The 27,454-nt window shown below is 42.3% G+C and overlaps 2 protein-coding genes across 6 annotated transcripts in view; one reads left to right on the forward strand and one right to left on the reverse strand.

Annotated features, from left to right (window-relative positions):
* Window positions 1–12,349, reverse strand: part of FIP1L1 (factor interacting with PAPOLA and CPSF1) — a 39,384-nt gene extending 27,035 nt beyond the window's left edge. For all 3 annotated transcript variants that reach the window (XM_071556489.1, XM_071556488.1, XM_071556487.1), the window contains exons 1-6: window positions 12,175–12,349; window positions 11,467–11,506; window positions 8,568–8,625; window positions 3,101–3,204; window positions 882–943; window positions 558–665 (exon numbers count right to left, since the gene is read on the reverse strand). In XM_071556489.1, coding sequence (XP_071412590.1) covers window positions 558–665; window positions 882–943; window positions 3,101–3,204; window positions 8,568–8,625; window positions 11,467–11,506; window positions 12,175–12,256 — 454 coding nt within the window. In that variant the 5' untranslated portion in view covers window positions 12,257–12,349. The remainder of the gene's footprint in view (window positions 1–557; window positions 666–881; window positions 944–3,100; window positions 3,205–8,567; window positions 8,626–11,466; window positions 11,507–12,174) is intronic.
* A 3,864-nt stretch (window positions 12,350–16,213) lies between these two features.
* The window catches only part of SCFD2 (sec1 family domain containing 2), a 197,349-nt gene continuing 186,108 nt past the window's right edge, over window positions 16,214–27,454 (forward strand). For all 3 annotated transcript variants that reach the window (XM_071556491.1, XM_071556490.1, XM_071556492.1), the window contains exons 1-2: window positions 16,214–16,965; window positions 24,842–25,010. In XM_071556491.1, the coding sequence (XP_071412592.1) occupies window positions 16,230–16,965; window positions 24,842–25,010 (905 nt within the window). In that variant the 5' untranslated portion in view covers window positions 16,214–16,229. The remainder of the gene's footprint in view (window positions 16,966–24,841; window positions 25,011–27,454) is intronic.

A 27,454-nucleotide genomic window follows, 5' to 3' on the forward strand; every position in this document is an offset into this window, starting at 1 on the left:
ATACACAGCAGCAAGATGTAGTGCTACTAAAAAACCCAACCAATGCTGTGTTATTAGACAAGTCTGGACAAATCACTTGAGCCAACGAGACAATACACTGAGAAGACTTATGGAAGAAGTTTCTTCTTCAAGGCTTATGGAAGTCTATGCATGAACACAATGCAGTACAAGCAGCCATGTTTCACCATTCTTCCCTGCTCAAACCTGCTAGAATTATTTTCCCTTCTGCTTTATATTCTGTCCCATGACACAGACCAATGGCAGTAATCTCCACAGAAACAGAGATTTCTAAGGAGAGTTCAGGATATACATGTATTTAAAAAAAAGAGGGAATGTCCTACAGTCTTTCTCCTGACATATGATTGGGATGAGTACTAAGAAACACGGCACACCCACACACTCTCTGGCAAGGCAGGAAGGCAACAAGTAACTTAGTTGCTTTTTACAAGTTAGACTGTACAGTACCTTCTAGGGAGAGAGTAGATGACATCTACATGCAGTCAACAGGAATGACTATTAAATTAACCTACTGAGCACCCGCATAAACCAGACATTACCTGGCTTTCTCCAAGGTTTATCTTCAAAAGAATCTAAATCTACTTCCAGAAGTGGCACACCATTAATACCCCCTGGCGCATCTAGATCCAGTCCTTTAACTTTTGCACCTGTAAAGAAAAGTTACAAAGTTAGAGCCTTGTGTTTCCACTAAAAGCAATTTTCACAGTTGCAATACATTTAAAATAGAAATAAAAATTCAGACTTAAATTTATCAAGAGGTTCTAGAAGTTAAAATTATTTCCTTAATCCAAAACACAATCCAACTTTATTTTTGTATTTTTATTAATATTACATATATTTATAATATGTGTAAATTTTCTTACCAGAAGATCCATAAGCTCGTCCTCCTGCCTTAATATTGAGATTAACAGGTGCTGCTCCATAACTTCAGGAAATTAACAAAGAAACAAATTAGAGAAAGGAAACTTTTAAACCACAAGAAAACACAAATCAAGAGATAGCTAGATCCAGAAACAAATTGGACCCAGGCTCACTTGGCATCCTGAATTCTCTAGCTTTCCAACCTGGCAACACTGTAAAAGTAAAGAGATCAGCCTAGGAGGAAGAGAGAGTACCTTTCTATGCTCAGTAGCAACTTCTCCAACTAATAAACAGTTGTGAAGCAAGTCCCAGTCACTCTTCCTGAGTTGAAAGGATAAAGACCTTGATAGAAACAAGAATGGACAGAACCAGAAGAGAGAAAAAGGGAAAATGTAGTTCATTTAGGGATACAGATGACAGTCTGGGGATTAGAGTAAAAACAAAATAGATAAAAAAGGAAGGGTTTAGATGGATCATTTTCTCTTTTCATAAGCATTCCATTTAATCTGCATAGAAGTGGAAAATACAAGCATTTCTCTAAAAGGATTGAAATGCTGCCTGTTTCAATGTACTTCAAGCAATTGCCTAGCCTTGTGACAAACAGAAAAGCATTTTTCACTTTATAAAATACTTGAGAGCTTCTTGTATAAAAATGCACTTAGAAATCTAAATGCTGAATAGATTTAACTACCTCAGGAACCATAGTATTGTTCATTTGTAACATTTAGAGCTAGTTTTCACTACCATTCGTGTACAATGTAGCTTATCCTCACAGGTGACCCATAAACCTAATGAGAGGAGCGTATAATTAGAATGCAAGTGTATAGTTTACAGTATCCACGTCCATGCAGTTTTAGTTTTCATTCAATTGCTACAACAGCACAGAACTGGCACAAAATATTCAACCTTCTGATCTGCCATGCTGTATTTGTGCATGACTTTGTCAAATAAATCCAATTCAAGCAGCAGTGGACTACTATAGGAAAAATTGTTTAATCCTATTAAAGAAACTTGTTCTACTGGAGTTAATGAACAGCAAATGTTCAGTTTGTTTTAGATTACTGCCCTTCCATGAGCTTTCTGTCCAATTTGCCCAGAAAAAAAAGTTGTTTCAGAGAACAAGCACTTCTAAATAAAACCTTCTACTCCAGTTAAATTTAGGATCATCTGCTCATTGTTTTTTGTATTCATGGAAAGAGGGCCAACAAACCCACTGAGAATATGAATCTAATTTGCATTAGTCTCACAAAATTTGAAGTCACTGCCTATGCCACAAGAATATTGCAAGTTACTGAGAGCAGAAAAACAAAGAACTAAAAGAATTATTTTTAAAATATTACATTGATTTGCACAGTAATTTATGATATGAAATACTGAAAGTTTAAAAGAATTGTTTCGAATGGGAGTAAATCACTTACATTCTAAAGTTAAGAATGCAATGATACATATGAGTCAGACCTACCTGCAGACCTGTCATAATTCTATTAAGAAACAGCAATCTGGTAACTCTAATTTTAATAAGCATAGAATTTAACAGGATTGCCAAGAAAAACAAGCAAACCAGAAAATTTCCTTGCAATGAAAAATATTATTTCATAATTTTGGGTAAAAAAACACTGTTGAAAAGTGTTCAGGGAAAAACAAAGTTCTTTTACAAAAGCAGAAGGAATACAGGGCAATAAAAGTAACAAAAAGATTCCTGTACAGTACAAATGTCTAAACCATAATCTTGAGAAATAATCTCCAGGGACTGGCAGCTCCATCCTGAAGTACATTAAAATCATACTTGAGAACATCAATAGGAATTAAGAACACAGAGGTCTAATTACAACTGCATCCACTACAAACAGAATGAGGGACAAATGTTTCTCATGCTCTTGCCACCCTACACTTTGCAACAAAACCGTCACTGTCACAGTAAGAATGTCAAAAATGCTAATTAACATAGCCATTCCATAATAAAAAACAACTCTCTACTTTAAAAACTTAATACAATTATATTTCAAAATATGAAAACACAATTTAACTCATACAACACTGATTTCATTTCACTTTTTTCTCAAGTCGCTGTATCATTAAAAACATTGTTAAAGACCTGAAAAAAATCCTAAATGTCACTAGCTGTGCGTACAATTTGACATTGACAAGTATTAAACAGACTGAGTTAAAAATTAAAAATAATCTTAAAAGTTCACCCAGTTCATGTTTGCAAATGACTTACCTAAACTGTGGTGCTCCTGTTTTAATATCCCCTATGGTGACTTGAACATCATCTTCATCATCATCACTATCACTATCACTGTCATCCTCAGCCTCTGTCACCTTCTACAAAAGAAAAAGTCATTGCTTAGACAAAAAGCAGCCACTTACCTTTACAGTGGCAAAATAATTCAGACAAAGCTATCCATTATAGGAATCTCTGAAAGAAGAAAATTCTCCGCTTCCTAGTCCTTACAGCTGAGTAGATAAACAGTAAATTTAAGGAGGTTACAAGTATCTGAAACATTTGGATCAAAATAGGGAAGTGCTCTTAATGCTAAGCTCTGCCTCTGAAACAGGACATTTCCTACATAAGCATAAAATAGTTTCCACTATCTAAAATCCTTCCTCTATCTAGCTCATACTGTTTCTACTCTTGCCCTGTCATTCAGGAAAGAACATAAAGATATGCAAGACTAGCTTCATGCCATCATCAATTATATATCCAGAGTAACTCAAAGCCATGTTTTTCCAGTTGATTAAGAACACTGCGCTTCAGAGAAATCTATTCAGCTCCTAACATCAGTAAACTACATAAAATACTTAAGATTTTTCAGCAAACAGCCTGAAAAATCAGAAAAAAATCATGCTGTATCCTGTTCTGGTATAAAGCCTTCAAGCTTGCTGGTAAACAAAATAGACATGCCAGTTCCTACCAAGTGTTCATCTTGTCCACTATTTTGGGTCTGTTTGGTGTTTTGTTTTGGTTTTCCCCTTACAGAGACCACAGAGGAGAAAAAAATACATATGATGTTCCTCCCTAACTCGTTCAGTTGCTGTTTATTATAAGCTCAGAGCACCCCCTAAATCAGTTATGGTTTGGCTTTTTTTAGTAACCCTCAATGGTTCTTCCTCTCAGGTACTTGTTCAGATTTCCCTCAGACTCATATAAACTCCCAATACCATAGCACTGTCTACTGCATAAAAATCCAACATCTTTAATCTGTTTTCATCCAGACTCCTATGACCTTCAGCCAACAGTTCTAGTCCTCATATGGAAGAGACTGTGAGGAATCAATCCTTATTTATAGTCTTCATACATTATTTTGTCAGCCTCTATCATACCCTACATTTGCCTTTCTTCCCAGCTGAGCCCTTGGCTACTCAGCCATTCCTGGTGTGAAAACTACCTCAATTACTCTTGCTGCTCTTGTTCTCTCAACTTTCCCACTTGCAGAAGCCTTTACAACAGGAGGGGAAAGAACAGCAGTGACAATTCAGGGTGCACGAATTTATAGAATCATAGAATTATAGAATTGATTGGGTTGGAAAAGACCTCCAAGACCATCGCGTCCAACCCTGGGTCCAACTCTAGTCCATTTACTGGATCATGGCACTCAGCGCCACGTCCAATCTGCGTTTAAAAATCTCTAGGGATGGTGAATCCACCACCTCTCTGGGCAGCCCATTCCAATGCCTGATTACTCTCTCTGGCAGAGCTTAAGCCCGTGCCCCCTTGTCCTATTGCTGACTGCCTGGGAGAAGAGACCAGGCCCCACCTGGTTATAACTTCCCTTCAGGTAGTTATAGACAGTGATGAGGTCACCTCTGAGCCTCCTCTTCTCCAAGCTAAACAACTCCAGCTCCCTCAGCCTCTCCCCATAGGGCTTGTGCTCCAGTCCCTTCACCAGCCTTGTTGCTCTTCTCTGGACTCGCTCCAGCACCTCAATATCCTTTCTGAACTGAGGGGCCCAGAACTGAACACAGTACTCAAGGTGTGGCCTCACCAATGCAGAGTACAGGGGAAGAATCACTGCCCTGGTCCTGCTGGCCACACTATTTTTGATACAGGACAAGATCCCATTGGCCTTCTTGGCCACCTGGACACACTGTTGGCTCATGTTGAGCTTCCTGTCAATTAGTACTCCAAGGTCCCTTTCTGCCTGGCTGCTCTCCAGCCACTCTGTGCCCAGCCTGTAGCGCTGCAGGGGGTTGTTGTGGCCAAAGTGCAGGACCCGGCACTTGGCCTTACTGAACTTCATCCCATTGGAATCAGCCCATCTCTCAAGTCTATCCAGATCCCTCTGCAGAGCCCTCCTGCCTTCCAGCAGGTCAACACTCCCTCCCAGCTTGGTGTCATCAGCAAATTTGCTGATGATGGACTCAATCCCCTCATCTAAATCATCAATAAAGATGTTAAACAGGACTGGACCCAACACAGACCCCTGGGGAACACCACTGGTGACCGGCAGCCAGCTGGATGCAGCTCCGTTCACCAGCAATCTCTGGGCCCGACCCTCCAGCCAGCTCTTAATCCAGGAGAGGGTACACTTGTCCAGGCCATGGGCTACCAGCTTTTCCAGGAGTATATTATGGGAGACAGTGTCAAAGGCCTTGCTGAAGTCCAGATAGACCACATCCACAGCCTTCCCCTCATCCACCAGGTGGGTCACCTGATCGTAAAAAGAGATCAGGTTGGTCAGACAGGACCTGCCCCTCCTAAACCCATGCTGGCTGGGTCTAATCCCTTGTCCACCCTGAAGGTGCTGTGTGATTGCACTCTGGATGATCTGCTCTATAACCCTGCCAGGCACGGAGGTCAGGCTGACAGGCCTGTAGTTGCCAGGGTCCTGCTTGCAGCCCTTTTTGCGGATTGGGGTGACATTCGCCAACCTCCAATCATCTGGGACCTCCCCAGAGAGCCAGGACTGTTGGAAGATGATGGAGAGTGGTTTGGCAAGCTCTTCTGCCAGCTCCTTCATCACCCTGGGATGGATCCCATCTGGTCCCATAGACTTGTTAGGATCCAGCTGGCTCAGTAAGTCAGTAACTATATCCTCCTGAATACAGGAGGCCTATTCAGCTCCCTCTCCCTGTCTACCAGCTCCAGAGGCCAGTTGTCTTGAGGGCCACCTGTCCTACTGGTGAAAACTGAGGCAAAGTAGGTGTTAAGTACCTCAGCCTTCTCCTCATCTTCCTTAACTATATTTCCCTCCAAGTCCAACAGAGAATGGAGGATTTCCTTGCCCCTCCTTTTGTTATTAATGTATTTATAAAAGGACTTTTTGTTATCCCTAAATGAAATAGCCAAATTTACTTCAAATTCCACTTTTCTTTCCCTAATTTTTTTCCTGCATGACCTAGCTCTATCTGTAAATTCTTCGTAAGTAGCCAGCCCTTTTTTCCACAGTCTGTAAACTTTCTATCCCTGATTTCTTTCAGAATCTCCCTATTTAACCAAGCTGGCCGTCTTCCCCTCCGGCTGGCCTTTCGGCACACTGGTAATGGTATCTTTCATTTTGTTCCATATTCACTTTCTGCTACATCCCATGGTTTAACTGCTTTTTTAGACTCCAGACTAGGACTTAACCATCAACTTTGTGGGTCTTTCCATATATCTTAATGTGTCCCTCAGAAGTGATAATTATCAACTAAGAGACCACCATTTCATATTTAAATCTGTTTTTCCCCTAATGAACACCACTCCTCTTCTTCTATACAGACTTTATTAACCATGTATTATCCAGCCAGTTCTTCACAGTCAGTCCTTGCTCTTACTGTCTTGATTAACCTTGTAACATCAGAAAACTTGTGATTGCCCAACTTAGTCCTTTTCCAAGTAAACGCATTAAACAGCACAGGTTATGCACAACATTCCAGAGAATCCCCACTGGAGGTGACCTTCCTTCACTATGAAAACTGAACCTTGACTTTTACCCATGTTTTCTGTCTTTTACACGTTAATTATCCATTTGGGACTCATTCTGTAACTGTACAGTTTTCTTTAAATCCTTTGGTAAGAAACCTCTTCAGAAACATTGTGGAATCCAAGTGCACTTTATCAAGTAGTTCACCCTTACTCACACATTGGAATCCTTCAGCAAGAGGCTGAACACACTGAAGCCAAGTTGCTCCTGCCCAGGCAGCCTGCAGTTATTCATGCACAGCTCAGACCCAGCCCTTATCTATTATACTGTCTATTAACTTTCTTGGTATATAGACAAAAATAAGCAGTTGCTTAGAAGATAAGATGTTGGAGTGCAGTTCATCCTTGCTACACAATATTAATACAACTCACATAACAACTAAGAGTCCAGTCCTGGGGTGGGGGGCAGAGAGATACCCAGTAAATGAGAGCTGAAGACAGAAGACAGTCTCTCAATGCCATATGGCTGAAAAGAGCAAGTTCACTACTTTCTCACTCACCAGGCAACCCACACAGTGGAGGGCCATTAAAAATGCATCAAGCAGGAAATAAAATTTTGTCTGGGGCAGCACCTTCTCAACCAAACGCCACTACACTTATAATGAATGATTTCTCAGCTTCCTCCTGACAGAAATAGTCACCTTTTCTTATTCAACCAACTTGAACAACACCTATTTTAATAAGTTGCTGCTGAACGTTCATGTGCACCATTTACCATGAAGTTCTCAATTTTTATGGAGATATTCTAATGATATCCTAACAATACTAGTAGGCTTTATATAGGTGAAAAATACAAAGATATGCACATACAAGAAAACTGCACCTAGAAGGATTGCCAAAAATACTTTAAAATCAGCAAGTATATTGTTGTTGCCTTGTATCTAACAGACTGAACTTACTAACCCCTTACAACGCTGCATTCACAAAAACTCCTCTGGTGCACTTTAAGTAAGTAGCTTTTCACTTTAAACATCTGAAATAAGCTTAAAATTTTTTATAACTTTTCCCCCCAAATTTAAGTAAGTTGTACTGTCTTTCATAAAGAACTATGAAAAAAAACCTTTGAGAGGCCAGTCTTGCACAAGTATGATAATGGTTTCTGTATCACTTAAAAATTTCTTGCAAGACATAAGCTAAAAAATCCCAGTGAAGTAAAATTACAATAGAATATATTTAAATTGTTCCCATTCACAGTAAACTGAGTCCTTTTATCAGCACTGAAACAGTAAATTTAATGTCCTGATCCTTTCCTTCATCACACTAACTCTGAAACTGTAAGATACAATAAACATTGAAGACTACTGTCAAACAAGCCTGTCAGGTTGCCTCTAAAAGGTGCATGTAATTAATCTGTTGATCCATATTTTCACACAGTTCACAAATGCCAATTGTTAATCACTTCAAAAAAAGTGAAGTAAGTGATCAAAGGATTTTATTTTCCTATCCCTGAGAAAAAAACGGAGTATTATTTTGAAAAGGATGTCTTTTCTCAAAAGCAGCTGTTTTCAAGCACTGTCTTCCCTCTCCAAAAAAAGTATGAAAGTACTATTAATGTATTGTCTGTAAGTTAGATTTATAAAGTAGACAGGAGCTGGAAACTTGATTTCCCAATTTCATAATTTCTACAGTTCCCGCAGATCACAAACATCTTTTAGAAAAAAAACCAAAGGCATACACTTAGCCATTAATTAATTTAATTATAAGCCCTAGTCAAATCATGAATTCCTGACAAATCATAGAATCAAAACACATTAAAGCAGTATTTCAAACACATTAAAACTACCGTTTTCACAACGCCATTTTCTGCAGCTTCCTCTTCAATTCCAGGTGGAGGTGGAGCACTTAAAAACACGAAAAGACGAAACTCAGTATTAGTGCTGTGGTAGGTTGAGCTGGCAAAATGCCAACTGCCCAACACAGAGAGTTAATGTGTCCCCCCCAGCTCCAAGGGAAAAGGAGAGAGGGGGGAAAAAAACCCAAAAGCGAAGAGGATTAAAAAAATCTCCAAAACTCAAACCAGCAAACTTATGTTTATACAAAAGAAAAACAACTAAAAACAGAATATAACACATGTATATACAAATGTGGGAAAAAAACCCAGAACAACAACAACCAAGTGGCCCACCCGATAATATAGAGATTCAACCACCCCAGCTGAGAAACACCCAGCAAGAGAGGAGAAAACCAACGACAGAGAAAACCAAGGACTTTGGTCCTTCCCAAATCAAACAGCTGTGAAGTACTGAGGAGGCCAAACACTTTCAGCAAGGGTGATAGCAGGTCTGCTCAGCACCCAGCCATGAAGGTGATAGAAGGCTAGGTAGGTACCTCCCACACCCTCTGTTATATTTTCTGTGACATCAGATGATAGAAGGTATCTCTTTGGTTGCTTAAGTCAGGTGGTGCTAGTCCCCTCTAATCTACATAGCATTTTCAGGGCCTACTAAACTGAGGGCTACTAAAATTAATGCCTAAACCACCAGAAGTGCACATATTATTTCATATGTATTAACTAATGATGAAAAAACTTTTGCTACATCATTCCAGGTGAAAAGCTGTTTTCTGTACTAATTTACAAAAATCAATTTATTTTTAAAAAATAATTTATACTATTTAGCTGTCATAAATCACACTAATGGATGTTTGTAGAATAGCTGGAAGTAATGAGGTGTTACACCTGGATCCTCTTTTGAAATCAAAGTGAAATATTTCATAATATATGAAGGGGGAATAAGAGGGGTTTTTTCCCTGCAGATTGACACTTTTCAAAGCTACAATGGAAAAAATGTTTAGACACCCATAGATAAGGTTGCACTGAAACAGAATTCCCACACCGGCATTGTGAATTTTTCTTCTACCATACAGAATAGCTACAACTCAATTATTAATTCAATTATATTTTAACTGTAGACTGAAAACTGCAAAAACTTCAAGACTACTGGTCCATCTAAAATGACCAGTTCTGTCAAATCCATACAAATGAGCTGTCTCACTGAGACCACCTACTGCTGCTTCTGATACAGCAATATATTAACTTCCGCAGTCCCATCAGCTGTTACGATGCTGCACCACAAATAGCAGAGTAAGCAGAGAGCCACTTAGAAACAATATCCTTTCACTGAGTAGGTATTTCTGAAATAGAGCAAGCAACTACCTATTTTTATTGAATAGAATAACTCTAATCCCATATTCTGTAGGCAAAATGCCCACTCACAAGAGTTGCACCAAAACTCAACGCAGCCCAGGCATTGCCTTAAGATTCACACTTGACCATTTGACTTCATCACCTGGTAAAATGACAGACTAGCTACAGAACCTGAATAATACCTCACAATTTTTATATATATGAAGAATGTAAAAACTGAGAGGCGAGAATCCAGAACTTTACACAGGTGAACTGTTCCCACATTTCCAGACATAATATTTGTTACGCCTTTTTGTCCAGAACTATGCAGTGAGGCAGCCAAAAGCTAAGCTAGACACTACTGACCAAGAAACTGGAATAAACTGTTTCTAAAGACCATTTTCACTGTCATGACAGTAATTTTCTTAAATAACAGTAATACTGACAAAGATGCCAGGTCAAGAAAAGATAATGGAATACAACGAATAAACTGACAAGGAATAGTTTCTAAATAAAGAGCAAATAAATAATTAGAGTTCCTTGTCCTGGAAAAGAGTTGGTTTCAAAACAAATACAATAAAGGTCTAAAAACCTGTTAAGAGACAGAAAAGAACTCTGCTTCTTATACTACAGAATCAATGGGAATCAAATACTTGCATCTAGTAGCTGCTTCACAATGATATCATATGTAGTCATGTGGTGGAGGTCATTACTGTTTTATCATTCAGTGCTTGTCAACAGTTGACATGAGTTCAAAAAAGCAACTGAGCAAGCTTACAAACAAGCAGTCCACCAAGGGTAACCAAATGCAAGAGTTCTCACTGAAAGAGGGAAACATCTATAGAAAATTACAACACATGCTTTCATGCATTGGCTTTCGCTTTATTTAATATATCTTGACAATCAACAATCTCCATATTTTACCAATTTTGGGACTTCTTCATTCAGGATGAGCATCTGATTCCCATTTCCAGTTCATCCTTGCTACTAATCTTCATTAACTTCACTAGATTTTCAAAGGAGCATCTTTGTACTCTAGTACAGCTCCTTGTAACTCAAGCACGCTTCCCCTAAATACTTTCAATTTTTTTTTCAAATATTGTCTTATTAGGAAAGAAAACCAACACCAAAAGCCTAAGCAGATGTGATCTGCACATCCAACTATCTGGTAACATTCCACTACTTCCTCATATTCATCTTTTTGTAATTACACTGCAAAGTCTTTGGGAGACAGGCTGTCTTTTAGTTACTAAATTATCTTGAACAAATTAAGTCCTGATCTATTACTAAGACCATGAAGCACAATGATTACTGAAATAAAAGACCTGTTGGCATTTTATGAAGGATTACTGCTGTCCATACAGTTAAAACTTAAAATAACTTCTATTCAACTGACCCAATTTCAAAGAAAAGCCAAGTCCAACACATATCTTAAGGACATTTTCAAAGACACCGGGGCATGTTCAGGTGCTACCAACTTTCAAGCAGCTGGGAAGAATGTAATAAATAAAATTTTTGTATTCTATGCTACAGAGCTTCCAGTTGCTGAGATACTCACCTCGATTTTTCTTCCTCTGGCTTCTCTGCTTCATTTTCATCTACCATAAGAGAAAATAAACACACTATTTTAGAATAAAATCCCCCGAATATCAACCACGACAGATATCTTGGCCTGCAAGATCAGCCAACTCATCAGATTACTGCGTAGGCATGTTCTTAACGTTTCAATTGTGAAATGAGTTGAGCTCTTACAGCGCTCTGCACTGACAGGTCCACCACATGGCCAAGGTTTAGTTAACAGGTTTCGTTACCACTTGAACGTCAAGAAAGTCCCCAAAGTCGCACACAAAGTTTATGCATAAAAGGTTAGGGCTGTTTGAGTGCTGCAGCGCCGGCCCCGCGCAGCGGCGGCCGGACAGGTCCCCCGGGCCCGTGCGGGGCGGGGGCACACGCGGGGCTGGCGCCGCTCAGGCCCAGCGCGCCTCGGCCTGCACGGCCCGGGCAGAGCGGCCGCGGCCCCGGCAGCGCCGTGGAGACTGTGCAGGGCAGGGGGCCGGGAGCCGCCGCCGCGGCCGGGGGCTGGCCGTGAGGAGGGAGGGGACTGAGCAGCCACGGGGGCGGCGGGACGGGAGGACCCTACTCTGCGGCCCGGCGAGGCGGCGCACGCCGCGGCCTGCGCACCCCCGCATGGCCCCCCCGCCGCGGCGGCGCCGGGACGGCCCGCGGGGGAGGCGGGCTGGGCACGGGGGTCGGGGAAGGTCCGTACCGCCATAGAGCCACTCCTCCTCCTCGTCCCCCGCGGCCCCGTCGGCGTCCGCCGACAGCCGCTCCGCCTCGCCGGTAGACATGGCTGCCTCCCGCGGGTCGCTGGGCCCGGCCCGGGCAGCGCCCGCTGTCGACGGGCAGCCGAGCCGAGCCGCGCCGCCCCGCCCCGGGGCTCTCCGGCCTGCTCGGGCCGCGGGCGGGCGGGCACGGGCGGGCGGGCGGCCGCGATGGCCCAACGCCGCTGCTCGCGGAGGAACCGCCGCCGCCCGGCGCTTCCCCTCCCCCGCCGCGTGAGTGACACGCACAGGAAGCGGGCCCGGCCCGGCCCCGCGGCGCCCCGGGCACGGGCTGCGGGGGGCGGCCCGGCCCCGGCACTGCCCTCCTCGCCCAGCCGGCCCGGCCCGCTCCCTGCACTGCCACACTCACCTCGGCCGCGCCTTCGCCGCACTCCTGAGGCGCCGAGTGCCTGCGAGAGCCGCCTGCTCCTGCCTCTCGCTGCCCGCGGCTCGCGGTGGTCCCTGTGCTCTCCTCCATCCCCAAACGCCCGTCCATCCCCTCGGCAGGAATCGCCGGCAGCGTGGCGACCTCCTCGAGAACATCCTTGCCTATCTCCAGAAGCAGGACTTGTCTGAACACGCTTACAGTCCAGTGCTGAGCTTCTACTGGCAGCTGCTGGGGGAGCGCAACCGCGGGGTAAACACACAGTGCTGCTTCGAGTCGTGCTGTCCCAGCTCTCAGCTCAGGGACTCCCAGCTGGACGTAGTATTTTAGCTTTAACAGCTCTTTACTATAACTTTTTTTTTCTCCACAAATCTGATTTTATTTTTAGCTCCAATACGAGTTTAGCACTGATAGTGTGCTGTGAGTGTTGTGGAATGTTTCTATGCATATCCTGAAGAAATTGCTCAGTTTTAAAAACAGTGGGAAGTAGCGAGCCATTTTTCCTGGTGAATTTCTCACTTTACATCTGTGAATGGGAAACAACAACTGCAGGATTCATTAGAAAATTGAAGTACCAACAATGCTCAAAACAAGTTTTGTATGTACAAATGGAGCTTGTGGCATTTTAGGATGTTTATGAAAATTAAAACAGGGACCCCGTTTTCCACAGCAGATCACCTTGTGAAAAGTCAGTCTAGAGGACTTGACTGTAATATAAACACATCACAACTCCCACTGTGGGAAGCTTATTTGAATTGGTTGCATAGACAAGCTTGTTTGAAAGTTTCATATACAGCATTACATTTCACCAGAGTTCACATGGACAAACAACCCCCTCAAAATTTTTTTCATTGAAAATTAAATGTTTGGTATTGTGTTTAGATAAAATTGTGTGGTGTAATTGGGTGTTGTTTTCACCGTGCAATTTCGGTTTTTATACATACAGTAGTGGGGTCAGCAAAGGCATTTTTCTCTGAAAACATTTGTTTCTCATAAAACAAATTAGCATTGTAGTATTTACTACTAGACATTAGTGTCTGAATTTTCATTCCTGTTTGGTTTACTTGGTCATTAACACACTTCTCGTTGACATTAAATGACACAGTAGAACTGTAATAGTTTCCTTTGATTGCAGACACAAGGAAGAAGAAAGAAACCGACGCTAGTGGAAAATGCCATAAATAGAAGCCAGGACTATGTATAGGACATAAAATCTCTTAAAATACATTGATTCAGATCCCCAAAGCAGTCTTACTCATAGAAACCTTTAAATAAAAATCACACTGAACTGGTGGTGATGTAAAAATCCAGCTTGAACAGCTTGAGCAACTTGAATATTGAAAGCTGATCCCAGAATGCTAACTCCCAAAAGTAATTGCCAGCCTTTCGCTGCTCCCAGGATGATCTTTACCCACCTCTTGCTCTGGATGGAGAGAGTGTCCTCAGAACCTGTTCCCTGCTTTGTTTTGAAGGACAGAGTGTTATTGGCCTACTTGGCTTTTAAACTTTTGCCCTCAAAAGTAACAACTCTCACCAGTCCCAGGCTCTGGAAGAGACCTTGCAGTTTCTCTTTGCTGCTGCACGGAGGGAGAGCAGCAGTTGTGGCCTGCAAAAACTGCTTCTCCCAAGGCCCTGAGTAGCTGAAAGGCTGAAGGTAGAAGAATACATCTTTGCAAGCTGCATAAATATTAACTCACAGGTTACACTCACAAAAATATATCAAGTTTATGGCAACCCTCTAATACGGTTCTTTTTCTACAACAATAATTATAAATTTTGAACATGGGATAAAATAAGCTGTAAAAATTACTTAGGTAATTTTATTATGTAATTTAACCACTGTGCTTTAAACTGATTAAGCTTCTTTTGTCTTCTGGCTAGTAATCCTTTTGTTTTAACATTGGCATATACAGAACTAGTATTTATAAAGGAAAAAGCTATTTCCTTTCTTACAAAAGCATCTGAAGTTTTGACAATATGTCTCAAAAAACCATCAACCTTTTACAAGAGATTAAAAAAGACTTTTTAAAGGTTTGAAAGGTAAAAAATCCCTTTTAAAATAGTAGGGCAAGCCATAATTTATTTAGATTTTGTCTACAGCACTCAACCATACAGCAAAAGCTCAGAGATACGTAATCTTTGAGGTAATTCAATATGAGAGGAGGGTAATTCTACTTGTGTATAAGCTTAGGGGCGCAGTAGTTAACTATACTCCATTCTTTCTTGGCATTCATTTTTCAAATCAAAAAAGTCAAGAAGGCTATTAACTTACATATTTTTCTAGCATCATGAAGTTCTATGCCCTAAGGTTAACATAACAGATTGGGGGTAGAACAGCACAAAGATAGAGAAGAGGGAATAATGTGTCTGGGTGGGAATGTGCATGAAGTGCACTGGAAGGAAAGGATCTGATTTAATTACTGGAAATCTGGTAATTCTGCATTGCTTGTGGTTTTCAGTGTTCTGAAACCAGCTGTTTTGAAACCAGCCTGTAAGAGCCATAAGACCAGTTGAGATAAGGGATGAACTGGTTAAGTATTTTATCTTTTTGCTAATGCTAATAATCCTGCTATGTAAGAAAAAGTGTCCTCCTCACTCTGTACTACGGAGGTTGTCCATGTGAAATAGTGTGTAGAACACAGGTTTGCGAATGAGCCATCAGTTCTCTGGGGACAAGAAACTTGTGGGTGCTTGTTATGGCATTTTTGCTAGTTAGCTTTGAAACTGCTTTTGAGATCAAAGGTGTTTAAAAGGAGAAATAGAATTAAACTACTTTGTCATATGTCTCCAACTGTATATCATAAAAAATCCACTCAATGAGAGAGAGAATACTCGTCGTCACTAGCACATGAACCAGTGCATTTGTTAATACCAGTAAGACACACAGAATCGTGTGATGGAGCAGTGATGAAAAGTTTCATCTTTCCAGTGCTGTAAAGCGGCAGCAAAGGGCAGTTCCGGAGGGGGAGCGGGGCCGTGGCGCGGCACGGGCGGGTGACAGGAGCACGGGAGGGTTACAGGAGCACCGGAGGGTGACAGGAGCACAGCATGGGCGGGTGACACGAGCACGGGCGGGTGACAGGAGCACGGGAGGGTGACACGAGCACAGGAGGGTGACAGGAGCACAGGAAGGTGACAGGAGCACGGGCAGGTGACAGGAGCAGAGGAGGGTGACACGAGCACAGGAGGGTGACAGGAGCATGGGCAGGTGACAGGAGCACAGGAGGGTGACACGAGCAGAGGAGGGTGACACAAGCACAGGAGGGTGACACGAGCACAGGAGGGTGACACGAGCACAGGAGGGTGACACGAGCACAGGAGGGTGACAGGAGCACAGGAGGGTGACACGAGCACAGAAGGGTGACAGGAGCACAGGAGGGTGACAGGAGCACGGCAGGTGACAGGAGCACAGGAGGGTGACACGAGCAGAGGAGGGTGACAGGAGTACGCCCCGGGACAGTCCCCACCTTTCCCGCGGTCCCGGGACGACCCGGACAGGGGGCGGGGCCGGGCCCGCCCCGCGCGCTGCGCCCGCAGCCAATCCGCGCCCGCGACGTCATCGCACGGCGCCCGCGGCGCTCGCGGCACGTGCGGCGTGTTGTGGCTGTCAGGGCCATGGCGGGGCTGGAGCTGCTGCGGCGGCTGAGCCGCCAGGCCTGGGAGCCCGCGCTGGCCCGGGCGCACGGCGCCTACGTACTCCTGGACGCGCCGGCCGCCGAGGCGCTGCACTGGGGCAGCGGGGCGGGCGAGCTGCTGGCGGCCGGGGCGCTGGCTGTCAGTGCGCTGTCCGTGGAGGCGGCCGTGGCGGCGGCGGCGGCCCGTATCGTGTTCGTGGTGAGCGGGGCGCTGCGGGGCGGCGCGGCGGCCGCGGTGCGCGGCGTGCTGGAGCAGAGCAAAGTGCGGCACTGCGTGCTGGTGTGCGGCGGCGAGGCGGAGGGCGGCGGGCCGGCCGAGCTGGAGGAGACCTTGCGGCGGTGGATGGGCGAGGGCGGCCGCGCCGAGGTGGTGCTGCGGGACCCGCCGCTCCTGGCGCCCGTCTCGGGGGAGCTCTGCCTGCTGCCCGCCCTGGCGACGCTCCTCCCGCCGCTGCCCGGCCCCGGCGGCCCCGGACCCGCGGAGGTCGGGCTGGGTGCACTGCCCAACGAACTGCGGGCGGCCGTGCGGACCCTGGTGGGCGACCTGGACGCTCTGTTCACCGCCATGGGCCTGCGGGAGGAGAGCTTCGCCGTGGGGGCTCTCAGCAGGATTGTCGCAGCTGAGCTGGCAAGCTATGCCCCAGCCAGGAACAGGAGGAGGACAGCCACCAACAAGGCCTCTATCGTCTTTGTGGACAGGATGTTGGATCTCGCTGGTAAGAAACCCAGCGCTGGTGTGGGTTGTCATCCCTAGGGCCTCCACCCCACCCCACTGGGAGGGTGTCAGATAGTTGTGGGAACCCTGGTGGCGTGAGACCATGACCACGGTGGTTGCTTGCACATCCTTGCACTTCAGTGTGTCATAGAAATCAAGGGTAAAGCAAAAGGCTCTGCTGGACACCCAAGGATTTGTTTCTGGCACTTCCACTTTGCTGCAAACTAGAGACCTTAACTGTGCCTGTGTATCACCCCGAAGGATGAAAGAAATGTTCTGTACGTTTCCGATTCAGCCTTATAGATTGCTGTAAAGCATTTCCCAGTGTATCTGCATGTCATTCTTAGCATTATACCTGTCCAAGCAAATACACATTTCTCTATAGCCATAGCTATATCTGTTTGCCTGGAAGTGTCTCTATGTGTGTACTGGTACAGGAGTGACTGCATTTGCTCTCCCATCACACACATCTCCTCCTGACATATGCAGTGTGTGGGCCTGATTACGGTTGCCATATCAATAGTCAGTAAATTCAGGTCATAATTTTTTGCCACCACATGTTCCATAGCAAATAGTTGGCACAGTGTTGAACCTGCAGCTCATCTGTTTGTGAATTTCCTTCTGTGTTTCTTTTGCTCCCATAATTTTGCTTTTGTGTATATCTTTTCACTGCTGTAAGGTTCACAGCTGTCAACAGTGTGCTGAAGAGCAGCTATGGATTTGGGCAGTTAATGCTGTGCTGAGGTTGGGAAGATTGCTCGTAAGACTGCAGGAGAATGCACTTGGATGAGTAGCCCTGAAAGAAAACTGAGAAGAGTGCCCATTTGAGCTGGGAACTAGGCAAGGATTTATGCACTCGGTGGTGAGAATTGAAAACAAGAAAAAGAACCAGATGAGGGATGACAATGGAACTGCCTAACAAGGAGACTGTTAAGAAGGCATGGAGAGAGATGATTGGTACCAGCTTAGACCTGGGAAAGGAAATGTGTAATCTTGTACTTCAATAGGAGAAGGTTTTTCAGTGATAACATCGAGTCTGTGGTGGTGCAGCTTTGGAGGGGGAACATCAAAGCTCTTGAAGTAAGGATGAGAAATTACAGGATTTGGTTTTTTGGGATTCTGTTCTTCTCAATACGTGTAACTGAAATTAAGATCCCTCCATGCAACCATTCTTTTGTTACCAACACATGTCTCCAGAATTCACTGACAGTTTAATTGAAATATTCCTATGCTTTGGATGTGATACTCTTGCAAGTGAGTACAATGCAAACTGAAGGAAGAAAAATTTAGTGCATTTCAGATGTAAAGCACTATATGGACCTGAATTTAGTGCCATGCAATAAGGTTTGTTTTATGGATTGCTAAAACCTGTACAGTAAAAAGTATACAACCCCCTCTCTGCATTTAAACTATGAAATTAGTTTTAAAGAAGTGGGAAATGGCAGAATAAAGTTGTACCTGAGACCTTAATTTTCCTAGGCATGTTCAGCTTTTTTATATACACTCTTCCTTGGCCCCTTGCCTCTGACTCTGCTTCTTGGCCTTCAGGTGAATGATCCTGTTGAGCTTAAACCCTTACACTTTGTAAAAGCTAAAGCTTCTTGTCTGCAAGTTTCCAGCTTGGTATTGGCAGCTGGGCCACTGGATCTTTTTTCAAGCTATGAATGTATTTGCGGTCAATAGTGTCAAAATAAGTAATTTTCCTTTCCAGATAACATCTGGGTGCAGGTGGAATCCCTTGAGGTGGACTTTCTCATTTGGAGCTCATTTCAAACAACTTTTTAAATCTTCCCTCTCTAAAGATGGAAGATTTTGGATTTGATTTGTGAGTGTCTTGTTGATACCTGAATCTTGTCCAGCATGTGGGCTGCAGAAATGAGCAATGGTGATGTATCCAGAATGCTTTTCGTATTCCAAGAACTTCCACAAAGACTTGGAAGTTCATTAGAAGTAGGTGCTGGACTACTTTCTGCCTAAGTCAGGCTACTGCTTTGAAGAAGATAACTTCAAATCACTCTGAATAGACCATCAGAAGTGAATTATTGTCAGTTCTAACTCAAAGGCCTGAATAGAATACAGCTTCAGGTGGCTCTGGATGATGTCTAAAGGAGTTGCAATAACAGGTGTCTGATTTTTGGCTTATGTTCCATTCTTATCTAGTGCAAATAAGATGTTAAGGTAGAATAACAAATACGTTTCAGTAATACCAATTGATTTCTAGTAGCACAAATCAAAATGTCTTCAAAGTGCTTTTTCTTGTACTACAATTGCAAACTACTGAATAAGGGAAAATACTGTTACTTAAATATTAAGAACTTTCCATTTGAAAGGACATACTAAAAAAGGATTAAGTACATTTTGGTAAAGAACCTTTTGTGCCAGTATAAAAAAACTATGTTGTTGTGACAATTAATAAATGAAATTAGTCACATATAAAATTTCACATTTTTCTATCAAAAAAATGAGAGGGCATCCAACTGACTAGGTTAACTTTCTAGGTTCCATGAAGCAAAGAATCTCTTTGAATATTACTCTAAAATTTGGATTGAGCTCTTGAATACTTTTTATAATATTTCTTTGGGTTCAGCATTGCTTATGCCTGCTGTATTTAATGAGAGGAAAATACTGAATTTAGGTAATTAATTCTCCTTTTTGTCCAGTGTGATATAACATTCAACTGAGCTCTAACAGGGATCTTCTTTTTATGACCTTTGCTGCCCTCACTGAAGTGGCATGGCTTCAACTGGAGATGGCAGGGATACTGCCTATCCTTGCAGTGTAGGATCTTCTGGATAAAACAGTTCCCCAGAAGGTGGAATGCCCTGTATGCCCTGGGGAGATTGCAAGCTTACTACTTTGTGCTCACTTTTGAATTCTGATTATATAAAACTTTGTTACTGGAGTCCCTAATCTGTATTCATGTGTAGTGCTTCTTTTGTTTGCCTACATATTGTTTTAAAGTCCACTACCTTTGCTTTAAAAAGCAGAATAAATCCTCCTAGCTAGAAGGGTACCCTGATAAGTGACACTGGTTAAAGTCAGAGCTAACTCTAGCACCTGGATTCCTCTTTATTTTCCTCCCCTAATATTTGCACCCTGAAACATTTGCATTATGGTACCACTCTATGCTCCTTCCACATCTGTCTTAGTTACCACCTTGCCAGCACTGACACTTTTAATGAAGTAATTTTTGCAGCATGCCTGGTTTCTATTTTCATTTGTTAAGCTTATTGGTATATTTCAGATATGGTGTTCAGAACAGCTTTACACATTTCTCCTTCCAGCCTCTTTGAGGTTTGCAGCATGTGGGATCTCTGGGCTTTTGTAAGGGCAGGGTCTCGTCCACTGGTATGTGCAGGTGATTTTAAACTGCAATACAGTGAGCGAAAGACAGAAGAATGAATAGCAGAGGGTGCCTGTGCAGTCATTGTTACTCAAAACTGTATAGTTTTGAATAATAACTTTAGTATAAGTGTTCTTGAAGTTGGATATTTCAATGCTGTCAGCAGCAGCACTTTAATTATCTTTAGCCCTTTTGCATGTGTCTGTCCAAATCATAGGAAAGTTTCCCCACAAGGCTGCAAACTTGTGTTTAAATTTTTATATCATCTCTCTCACTGTCAACCAGGCATCATCTTTGCATCACTTCCCTGCACCGGTTCTAATGTTGTCAGTGTTTTAGCGGATACAAAAAGCACAGTTCAGGCACATCAATGAAGTGCAGGTACCATTGCCTTTCAGCTCCTGGGAGCAGTCACAGTGACAAGAAAGTGCCTCAATCTACTGCATAATCCTGTTCATAGAGGAGGATGATAGTGAAGCCCAACATAGGCCCCTGCCTTTCTGGTAAAGCCTGGTTCTGACTAATCTCGCTGGTTATTTTTGTTCTAAACTGTTTGTTTGTAATTGTCTATTTCTCGAGGTCTTGAAAACATAAATACTAAGGCCTTAGAGTACAGTAGTCCTCTTTTTGTGAGTCAGACTGGGGCTTTCATATAGAAGGCTTAAATTATTATGGTTACTTGAAGTTGAGACTCAGCTGTGAGGAGTGATGGCAGCTGACAATAGTGTGGGCACTAAGTACTGCAGGTCAGAGTGTGGCCTCTGCTGTGGCATGGTTTGTTTGGCTATTGTGGAATAGGAACACAAATTTTTATGCTAGGTTTCTAAATGATTCAGATATTGAATTAATTATAGAGGCCTTGCAGAGATAAGCAAATAAATGGAATGAGTTTTCTCTGTTTAAAGAAAACTGCAGGTGACTAGGTTAGTGCAGGAGACCTAGAAATTACACAAGCCTTGAACAGATGCTTGAGTGTTTCTTATCTCCAAATTTGCTGCTCTGGGAATCTGTGATGTTTTTATGGCAGTACTCTGATGCTGCTCTGCTCTGCTTGGTTGCAGACTTCTATGCTCCTACTGCTGGACTGCAGTTTGTATTTTTGGAGGAGAAAGGAATTGGGCTCCTTTTCTTTTGGTTGTTGTAAGATTCAGTAGTCAGCATAGTGGGACAGGTAATGACTACTTTGTTCTTTTGTCTATACGAAGGAAAATGCAGATCTCTCTTTTGGCAAGGCAGAAGGATGCTCTAGTTTGTTTTTAATGCTGCACAATGGTTCCTGGGAACATACAGACTGCTTTCCAGCACGGTTTCACAGAGTTATCTTAAACTAACACTTGATTAAGGAACATGTCAAAACACTGATAAGGAACTGGAACTCCAAATATCTATCTTCTTTAAAGGGAATGGGTGTAAACATTTCTGCCTTCTGATATTTTAAACCCTTTTCTCATAGAGGTGATGTATTGACTAAGAAAGTTGCATCACAGGAATTTTCCCACTAGAGTTCTTTATTGTAAAGTCTTCCTAGTGGTGATCTTATTCAGAAAAGCACTGGGTGAGTGTGCGGTGTTGAAACATCATGAAAACTGGGATGGGTTGGTTCATGCATCTTTGCAAAATCACCTGTCTTGAACTAATAAAGTAGGTAAAACAGCAGATGTTAAAAAAGCTCGATAGTGAGGCCAGGAGATGCCTTGCATACTGTAATGGTGCACACTGACATATTTAAACAGTCACTGAAGGAAAAGCCTGCAGTAGAAATTAGCTACATTAGTTGTTGGCTGGTGAGCAATGCCTTTGTAGCAGAACTGCTTTCTAAATCAAATTCCTTATGTTTAGCAACTGACTTTAAAGTCTTTCCATTGTCTAAGTTCTCATGTTGCTTATGCGGTGTGCAGTTGTTCCTTAAATGTGCTGTTTTGTTTTGCTTTGGTTTTGAACCAGACAGTAAAGCTGGTAGGAGAACATAAGAATTGGAGCACAAGTGTGTGATATAGGGCTGCTAGTGAGCTTAGGAAAATATTTTCTAGTATGCCTGCCATTGATGCCTTTCTGGGGGAAGCAGGGGGTGCAGTTAGTGAGTTTCTGGCTGCTGTTAAAGAATTGGTTGGTCCACTTTTCCAATTATGCCAGCTACAACTTATGTGAAATGCCATGTATTTCAGTTTATAACTCTTAAAAAGAAGAAAAAATGAAATTACAACAGCATGATACCTAAGTTTCCTGTATCCTCAAGGCTGATATTGCCTGGCATGAAGACTCCTACTTTGCAGTGGTCAGATAACTTCTACTTGTCACTTTGACACCTGATCTGTGTGCACATTGTCAGCATTAAAACCCACCACCTGCCTTGAATGCTGTTAGTCATGAGAAACTGCTGAGTGGCTGTCCTCTGAAGTGATGAGAAGAGAGGTTAGAAACCAGTCCCATACACCCTGCTGAAGTCAGTGCAATTAGGAAGTCACTCCTTGTGATTTCCTGTCCTAGTCCTTTGAGGTTTGATGGTCTTTCAGCCTTGGTTAATTTGTGTAGTTGGTCAGGGGTGACAGTGATTTTCAAAACCTCCAGGAGATGTTTTTTGAGTAAAAATCTATTTTACTACCAATGAGTAGCAGTTGTGGGAAAGAGACTGAGATGGTAGTTCATGGAATCAACTTGAGTACATTGAGCATTCCCCATATGCCCAGAAGAAAGGAGGTATGTTAATAATTAATATAGTTTTGTTTGCATTCGAGGTGTTTCTAGGCCAGCCAAATGTCTTGTCTAGCTAAGTATTGCTCACATGTGGCAGGTGTAGATAGATAGACATTGCTCCCAGTATGTAGGGGTGGAGATTCAGAATATTACTGTCTGTTTCCCTGGTGTAACTTAGGGAGTGTTGCAGTGTGTGGCATACAAGTGGCTGGCCTGGTAAGAAGAATGTAGGGATTTTGGAGATCAAGGTGGCTTAGGAAGTCACAAAGACAGCCCAGTTCATTTCATCTGTACTTCAGTAGTCTAAATCTGGAAGGGGATGGTAGAAAAGAAAGTTGTCATCATTCTGTGACTATTCATTGAATCTTTGGTGAAACAAATAGGTAACAATCCAGCTGAGCAATCAGGTGTCCACATTGCAGAACCACCACACGCTGAACACATGTGCCTTTCTTGCTTTCTGTGGATAAAGGCACTGCCAGCACAGATTTCGAATTTATTTTACTCTCTTTTTTCATCCTTCCTTTGTTTTTCAACAACTTCTACAATTCAGAATAGTGGATAAACCATGGAAAACCATAGTTTACAGCATGGATACCTGGCTGCTGTAGAATCACTGGAGACAGTCTTCTGCTTATCCAAGAGCACTTAATAATCTGACCTCCCAAATGCTCTTGATGTAAGGGCCTGGTTTGGATTTATGGAGCATGTGAAGCCATGTCCACTGTTAAAACAGACCTCCTCTGTCTTTGGAAATGATGGAAAGATAAGAGCAGATAAAGTGCTGTAGATAAAGTAGGTAAAGATAACGACTTTGATAGAATGGGACCGTAGCCTGAGAGATCTTTTTCCTGCCTCTCGGGACACTTCACAAGTTCCTGTTTTTCTGTTTGAAGCCAGTAGACCAACACTAAACTCAGCACTGCTGTCCAGCCCTATGCTGATGGCTGAACTGTAGCTTATGTGGCAGAATGCACATACCTCGACTCCTTCCTGACCTAAAGGCAATAACGTTTCTGGTTCCCTTCTCTTCACTTTATGTGCAGTGTGTGTCATGTTTTCTGCTTTGACTTGGCTCACAGTCCTAATATTTTATAAATTGGTTGTAGCACCTGTGTTGAGAGTTCATGAATGGAAAGAAAAGCATGTGTGTTTGAAATGAGGAAAATTGGAGAGAACGTGCCAGCTGGAATTCAGTTTCTCTTGGAACACAGTCAGATTGACATTTTTATACTTTGTAACTTGTGTTGGTTTGGTTACTTCATGTTTGTTTCACCTGAGCTGCCCTCAGTCCACATAAAAGTGATGTTCTTGATGGTGACATGCCACTGGTAATTGTTTATTTTAATAATAGGCAAGCCTGTCTGGGTAGCTACTTCTGCAACTTGCAAACAGTCCTTTTAAACACAATACTATTAGTTTAGGTAGAAAGGTATAGTATGCATGTAGTTTATATATAAATGTTTGACTGCTTTTTTTAATAACCATTGCAAATATCGTTTAACAACTTCCTCAGGCAAAGAAAAATGTCTTTCATGTCTAAGTGCAAAATCAGCAAATATCAGCTGTAAAACTAAGTCTATTTTGTGGGTTTTTTTAATGGATCTTTCTGAAATGCTTTTAACTTCACACATTCCAGAAAGGAATTTTACTTTTGTAGTAAAATATCTTTGAAAAGGTTAATGTGGTTCTTGATGTTTTGAGTACCAGTGTCCTTCTCCCCAAAACATGTGATTATTATTTTGTTTTCAATTCCTTGTGTCTGGGTTTTTTGGTTTTTTTTTCTATTTATGCATCTGACGGTTTTTGGGTGGTCTTTTTGTTTTTCCTTTTTCCCCAGGAGCAGTTGGTCATCATGGTGACAATCTTGCAGAGAAGATACTTTCTGTGCTTCCTAAACTTCCTGGCCACAAGACTGATGTGATGGTTAACATGGTGGAACTTACTGCACTACAGACTACAGATGAAACTTGCAGTATTATAGCACCTGGCTGCTTAGCACAACCAAAGTAAGCATTCTTTTCTTTCTTCCTTTTTTAAAAATGTTGCATGTGTTATCTCTCTCAGAAAAAAATGAACAAAGAACAACTCTTTAAAAAAAAATCAAAAAAACCAGTCAAGGTTACAGCAAAACACCGTCTGGTCATAATTCTGCTGGAGTGTAATTGTCTATATGTGTGCCTTAAGTGACCAGGCCAGATAAGACTTAGAGAAGTGGGAGAATCTCAGGGTCTTTTAGACTTGTATTGTTTAAATTGCTGTAAATTACTGTCTTAGAAATCACTACAGAATAAACAGCAGGAATTCTCCTTGTGACATTTCTTTTTCTGCCTAAGTAACAGGTCATACAAACAAGTAGGTCTTAATTGTAACTTCCTTTTCCCATAAGCCTCTTTATGATTATAAAGTGAGTTGCGTGCTGAATTTTTGTTAGACTACCTGTTAATTTAAGTTTTTATCCCTGTTTTCAAACAGAGTACTTGTGGAGAAGGATAATAAGGCACAAATTTAGGTATATAGACAGTTTCATGAGGGTCTGATTGTGCTTAAACAAGAACAACCTAGAAACAGTAATTCCGAACAATTAGACTTAGCTATATATTTGTAGCTAAGACTTTATGAGCAAAGTGCGTCAGATTTGATGTTTCACTTTCTAAATGTAGTTGTGCAAGATGTAACTTTGCTGCAGGTTTTGTTATTATGCATAAACAGGGAAATATACTAGGTTCTGGTTTCACTGCAGAAAAAAAATTTTGCTCAGCAGTGCTCTAGAAATTAAGGAGATTAAGAGTGCTTTATCTTTTCCTATAATGTTCTCTTCATATATTAGAAAATGGTTTTTCAAGATGGACTATCTAATATGGTTTCTGTTCTTTAACTTTGACTCCTTTTGGTGTTTCACACCTGCACTCTACTCCTCCTGCCCCTTGCCCCCTCTCCCGCTGCAAGGATTTCACAGATTTCCACTGTTCCAACATATGGTCTTTGTTTTCTGAGAGCCTTCAGATCCTTTGTCACCTTCCATCTCCCACACGTGCTGTAACTGGGTGCAGTTTCCAGGTTTTGTATTGAGTAACTCTCTTCTTTTGTATGAGTTGGAGAGGAAACTTTTTCTCATAGAGGTGGACTCAGTTATAAGTTGCTGTTGACTAATGTAAATAAAATTTGTTCTGGTTTTCTTCTCACTGTCTGCTTTCCAGCTGATCCCTGAAGTAGAAGTGAGATATCCTTAAGATCTGTCCACACAGCAAAATGAAGAGGTCATTGTCCATGGTAGAACACTAGTAGCTGTTTGTGCTGTGAGTAGCTACCAGACATAAAGAAAGGTCTGGCAGCATGGACTAGAGAAAAAAACAAGTAGGTATTGCCCTGAGATTGTTGACCTGTGCTATCGCTCAGTTATTTCTAACAGTGACACTGAGGAGACTGAGAGTAGTGCTGGTATGCCTTCTCATGGTAAAATTATGATTTAAGTCATATATTCTTGTTTTTAGGAATAGCCGACAGGGGTTTTTTTATTGTGTTCGAAGGTGGCTAATGCTATATATATACCAGGGTTGGTTTGTGTGTTTGCTGACTCATGGAAAGATACCCTCTGTTAACTCTACATTTAGACTTATTATAGTTTGCAAGGTTTCATATGGACACAGCTGGTTAAAGAACAACAGGATTTGGCTGCATGATGCAAGTGTGGCAAAGCTGGATGACAAAGCTGATACCCCCGTACCAAAGCAGTGGGGCAGTAACCACACCAGTGTGTAGCAGCTTCCGCAATATACCCTCCTGTGAAGTCATGTTACAGAATCTGTTACACTGTAAATTTTTGAGAGTAGATTAGGCAAATACTGGTTTAAACTGGTTTAATCTTGCCTTGGAACAGAGCAAAGGGACTAGATGACCTCTGAAAGTTTCTCCTGTGATTATTGTTCGCAACTGAGGAGTTGCAGGCCTTAAAATAGTCTCCAAGCTACAAACAAAATGGCTCTGTGATGTTCAGCCTGTCTTCCACTTTTTCTCCAACTATGTAATGAACAGGAATAGTTTCTAGTTTAAAACAGGCGCTGCCAAACTATTTTAAGACAGCTGATGAAGATGACTAGAAACTGTAACAGTGGCTGAACGCATGGCTGAATGTGGTAGTTTCCATTCTGTTCAACAGGACTGTATTCTCAGTGTTGGATTATAAACACCAAGATTAATAGTCTTTGCTAGTATAAAGTGATTGTTCTTCTGAAGTACTGAAATGGATTAAAAAATCCCACCAATAAGCTTCTGTCAATTCCCTAAGAAATTCCATAGGATGCTCTCAATTCCTCATCAGCATGGTTATTGCCATTGGTAGCTGGCTAGGAAGTGTTTCTTGTAATTGAAAACTTAAGTCTTGATTTACATTTGTAAATGATGCATGGCAAAGAGTGTTTCTCTGCTTGTAAATTTTCTATTTACTCTGATC

Source organism: Pithys albifrons, chromosome 5, assembly GCF_047495875.1.
Source record: "Pithys albifrons albifrons isolate INPA30051 chromosome 5, PitAlb_v1, whole genome shotgun sequence".
Lineage (NCBI taxonomy): Eukaryota > Metazoa > Chordata > Aves > Passeriformes > Thamnophilidae > Pithys > Pithys albifrons.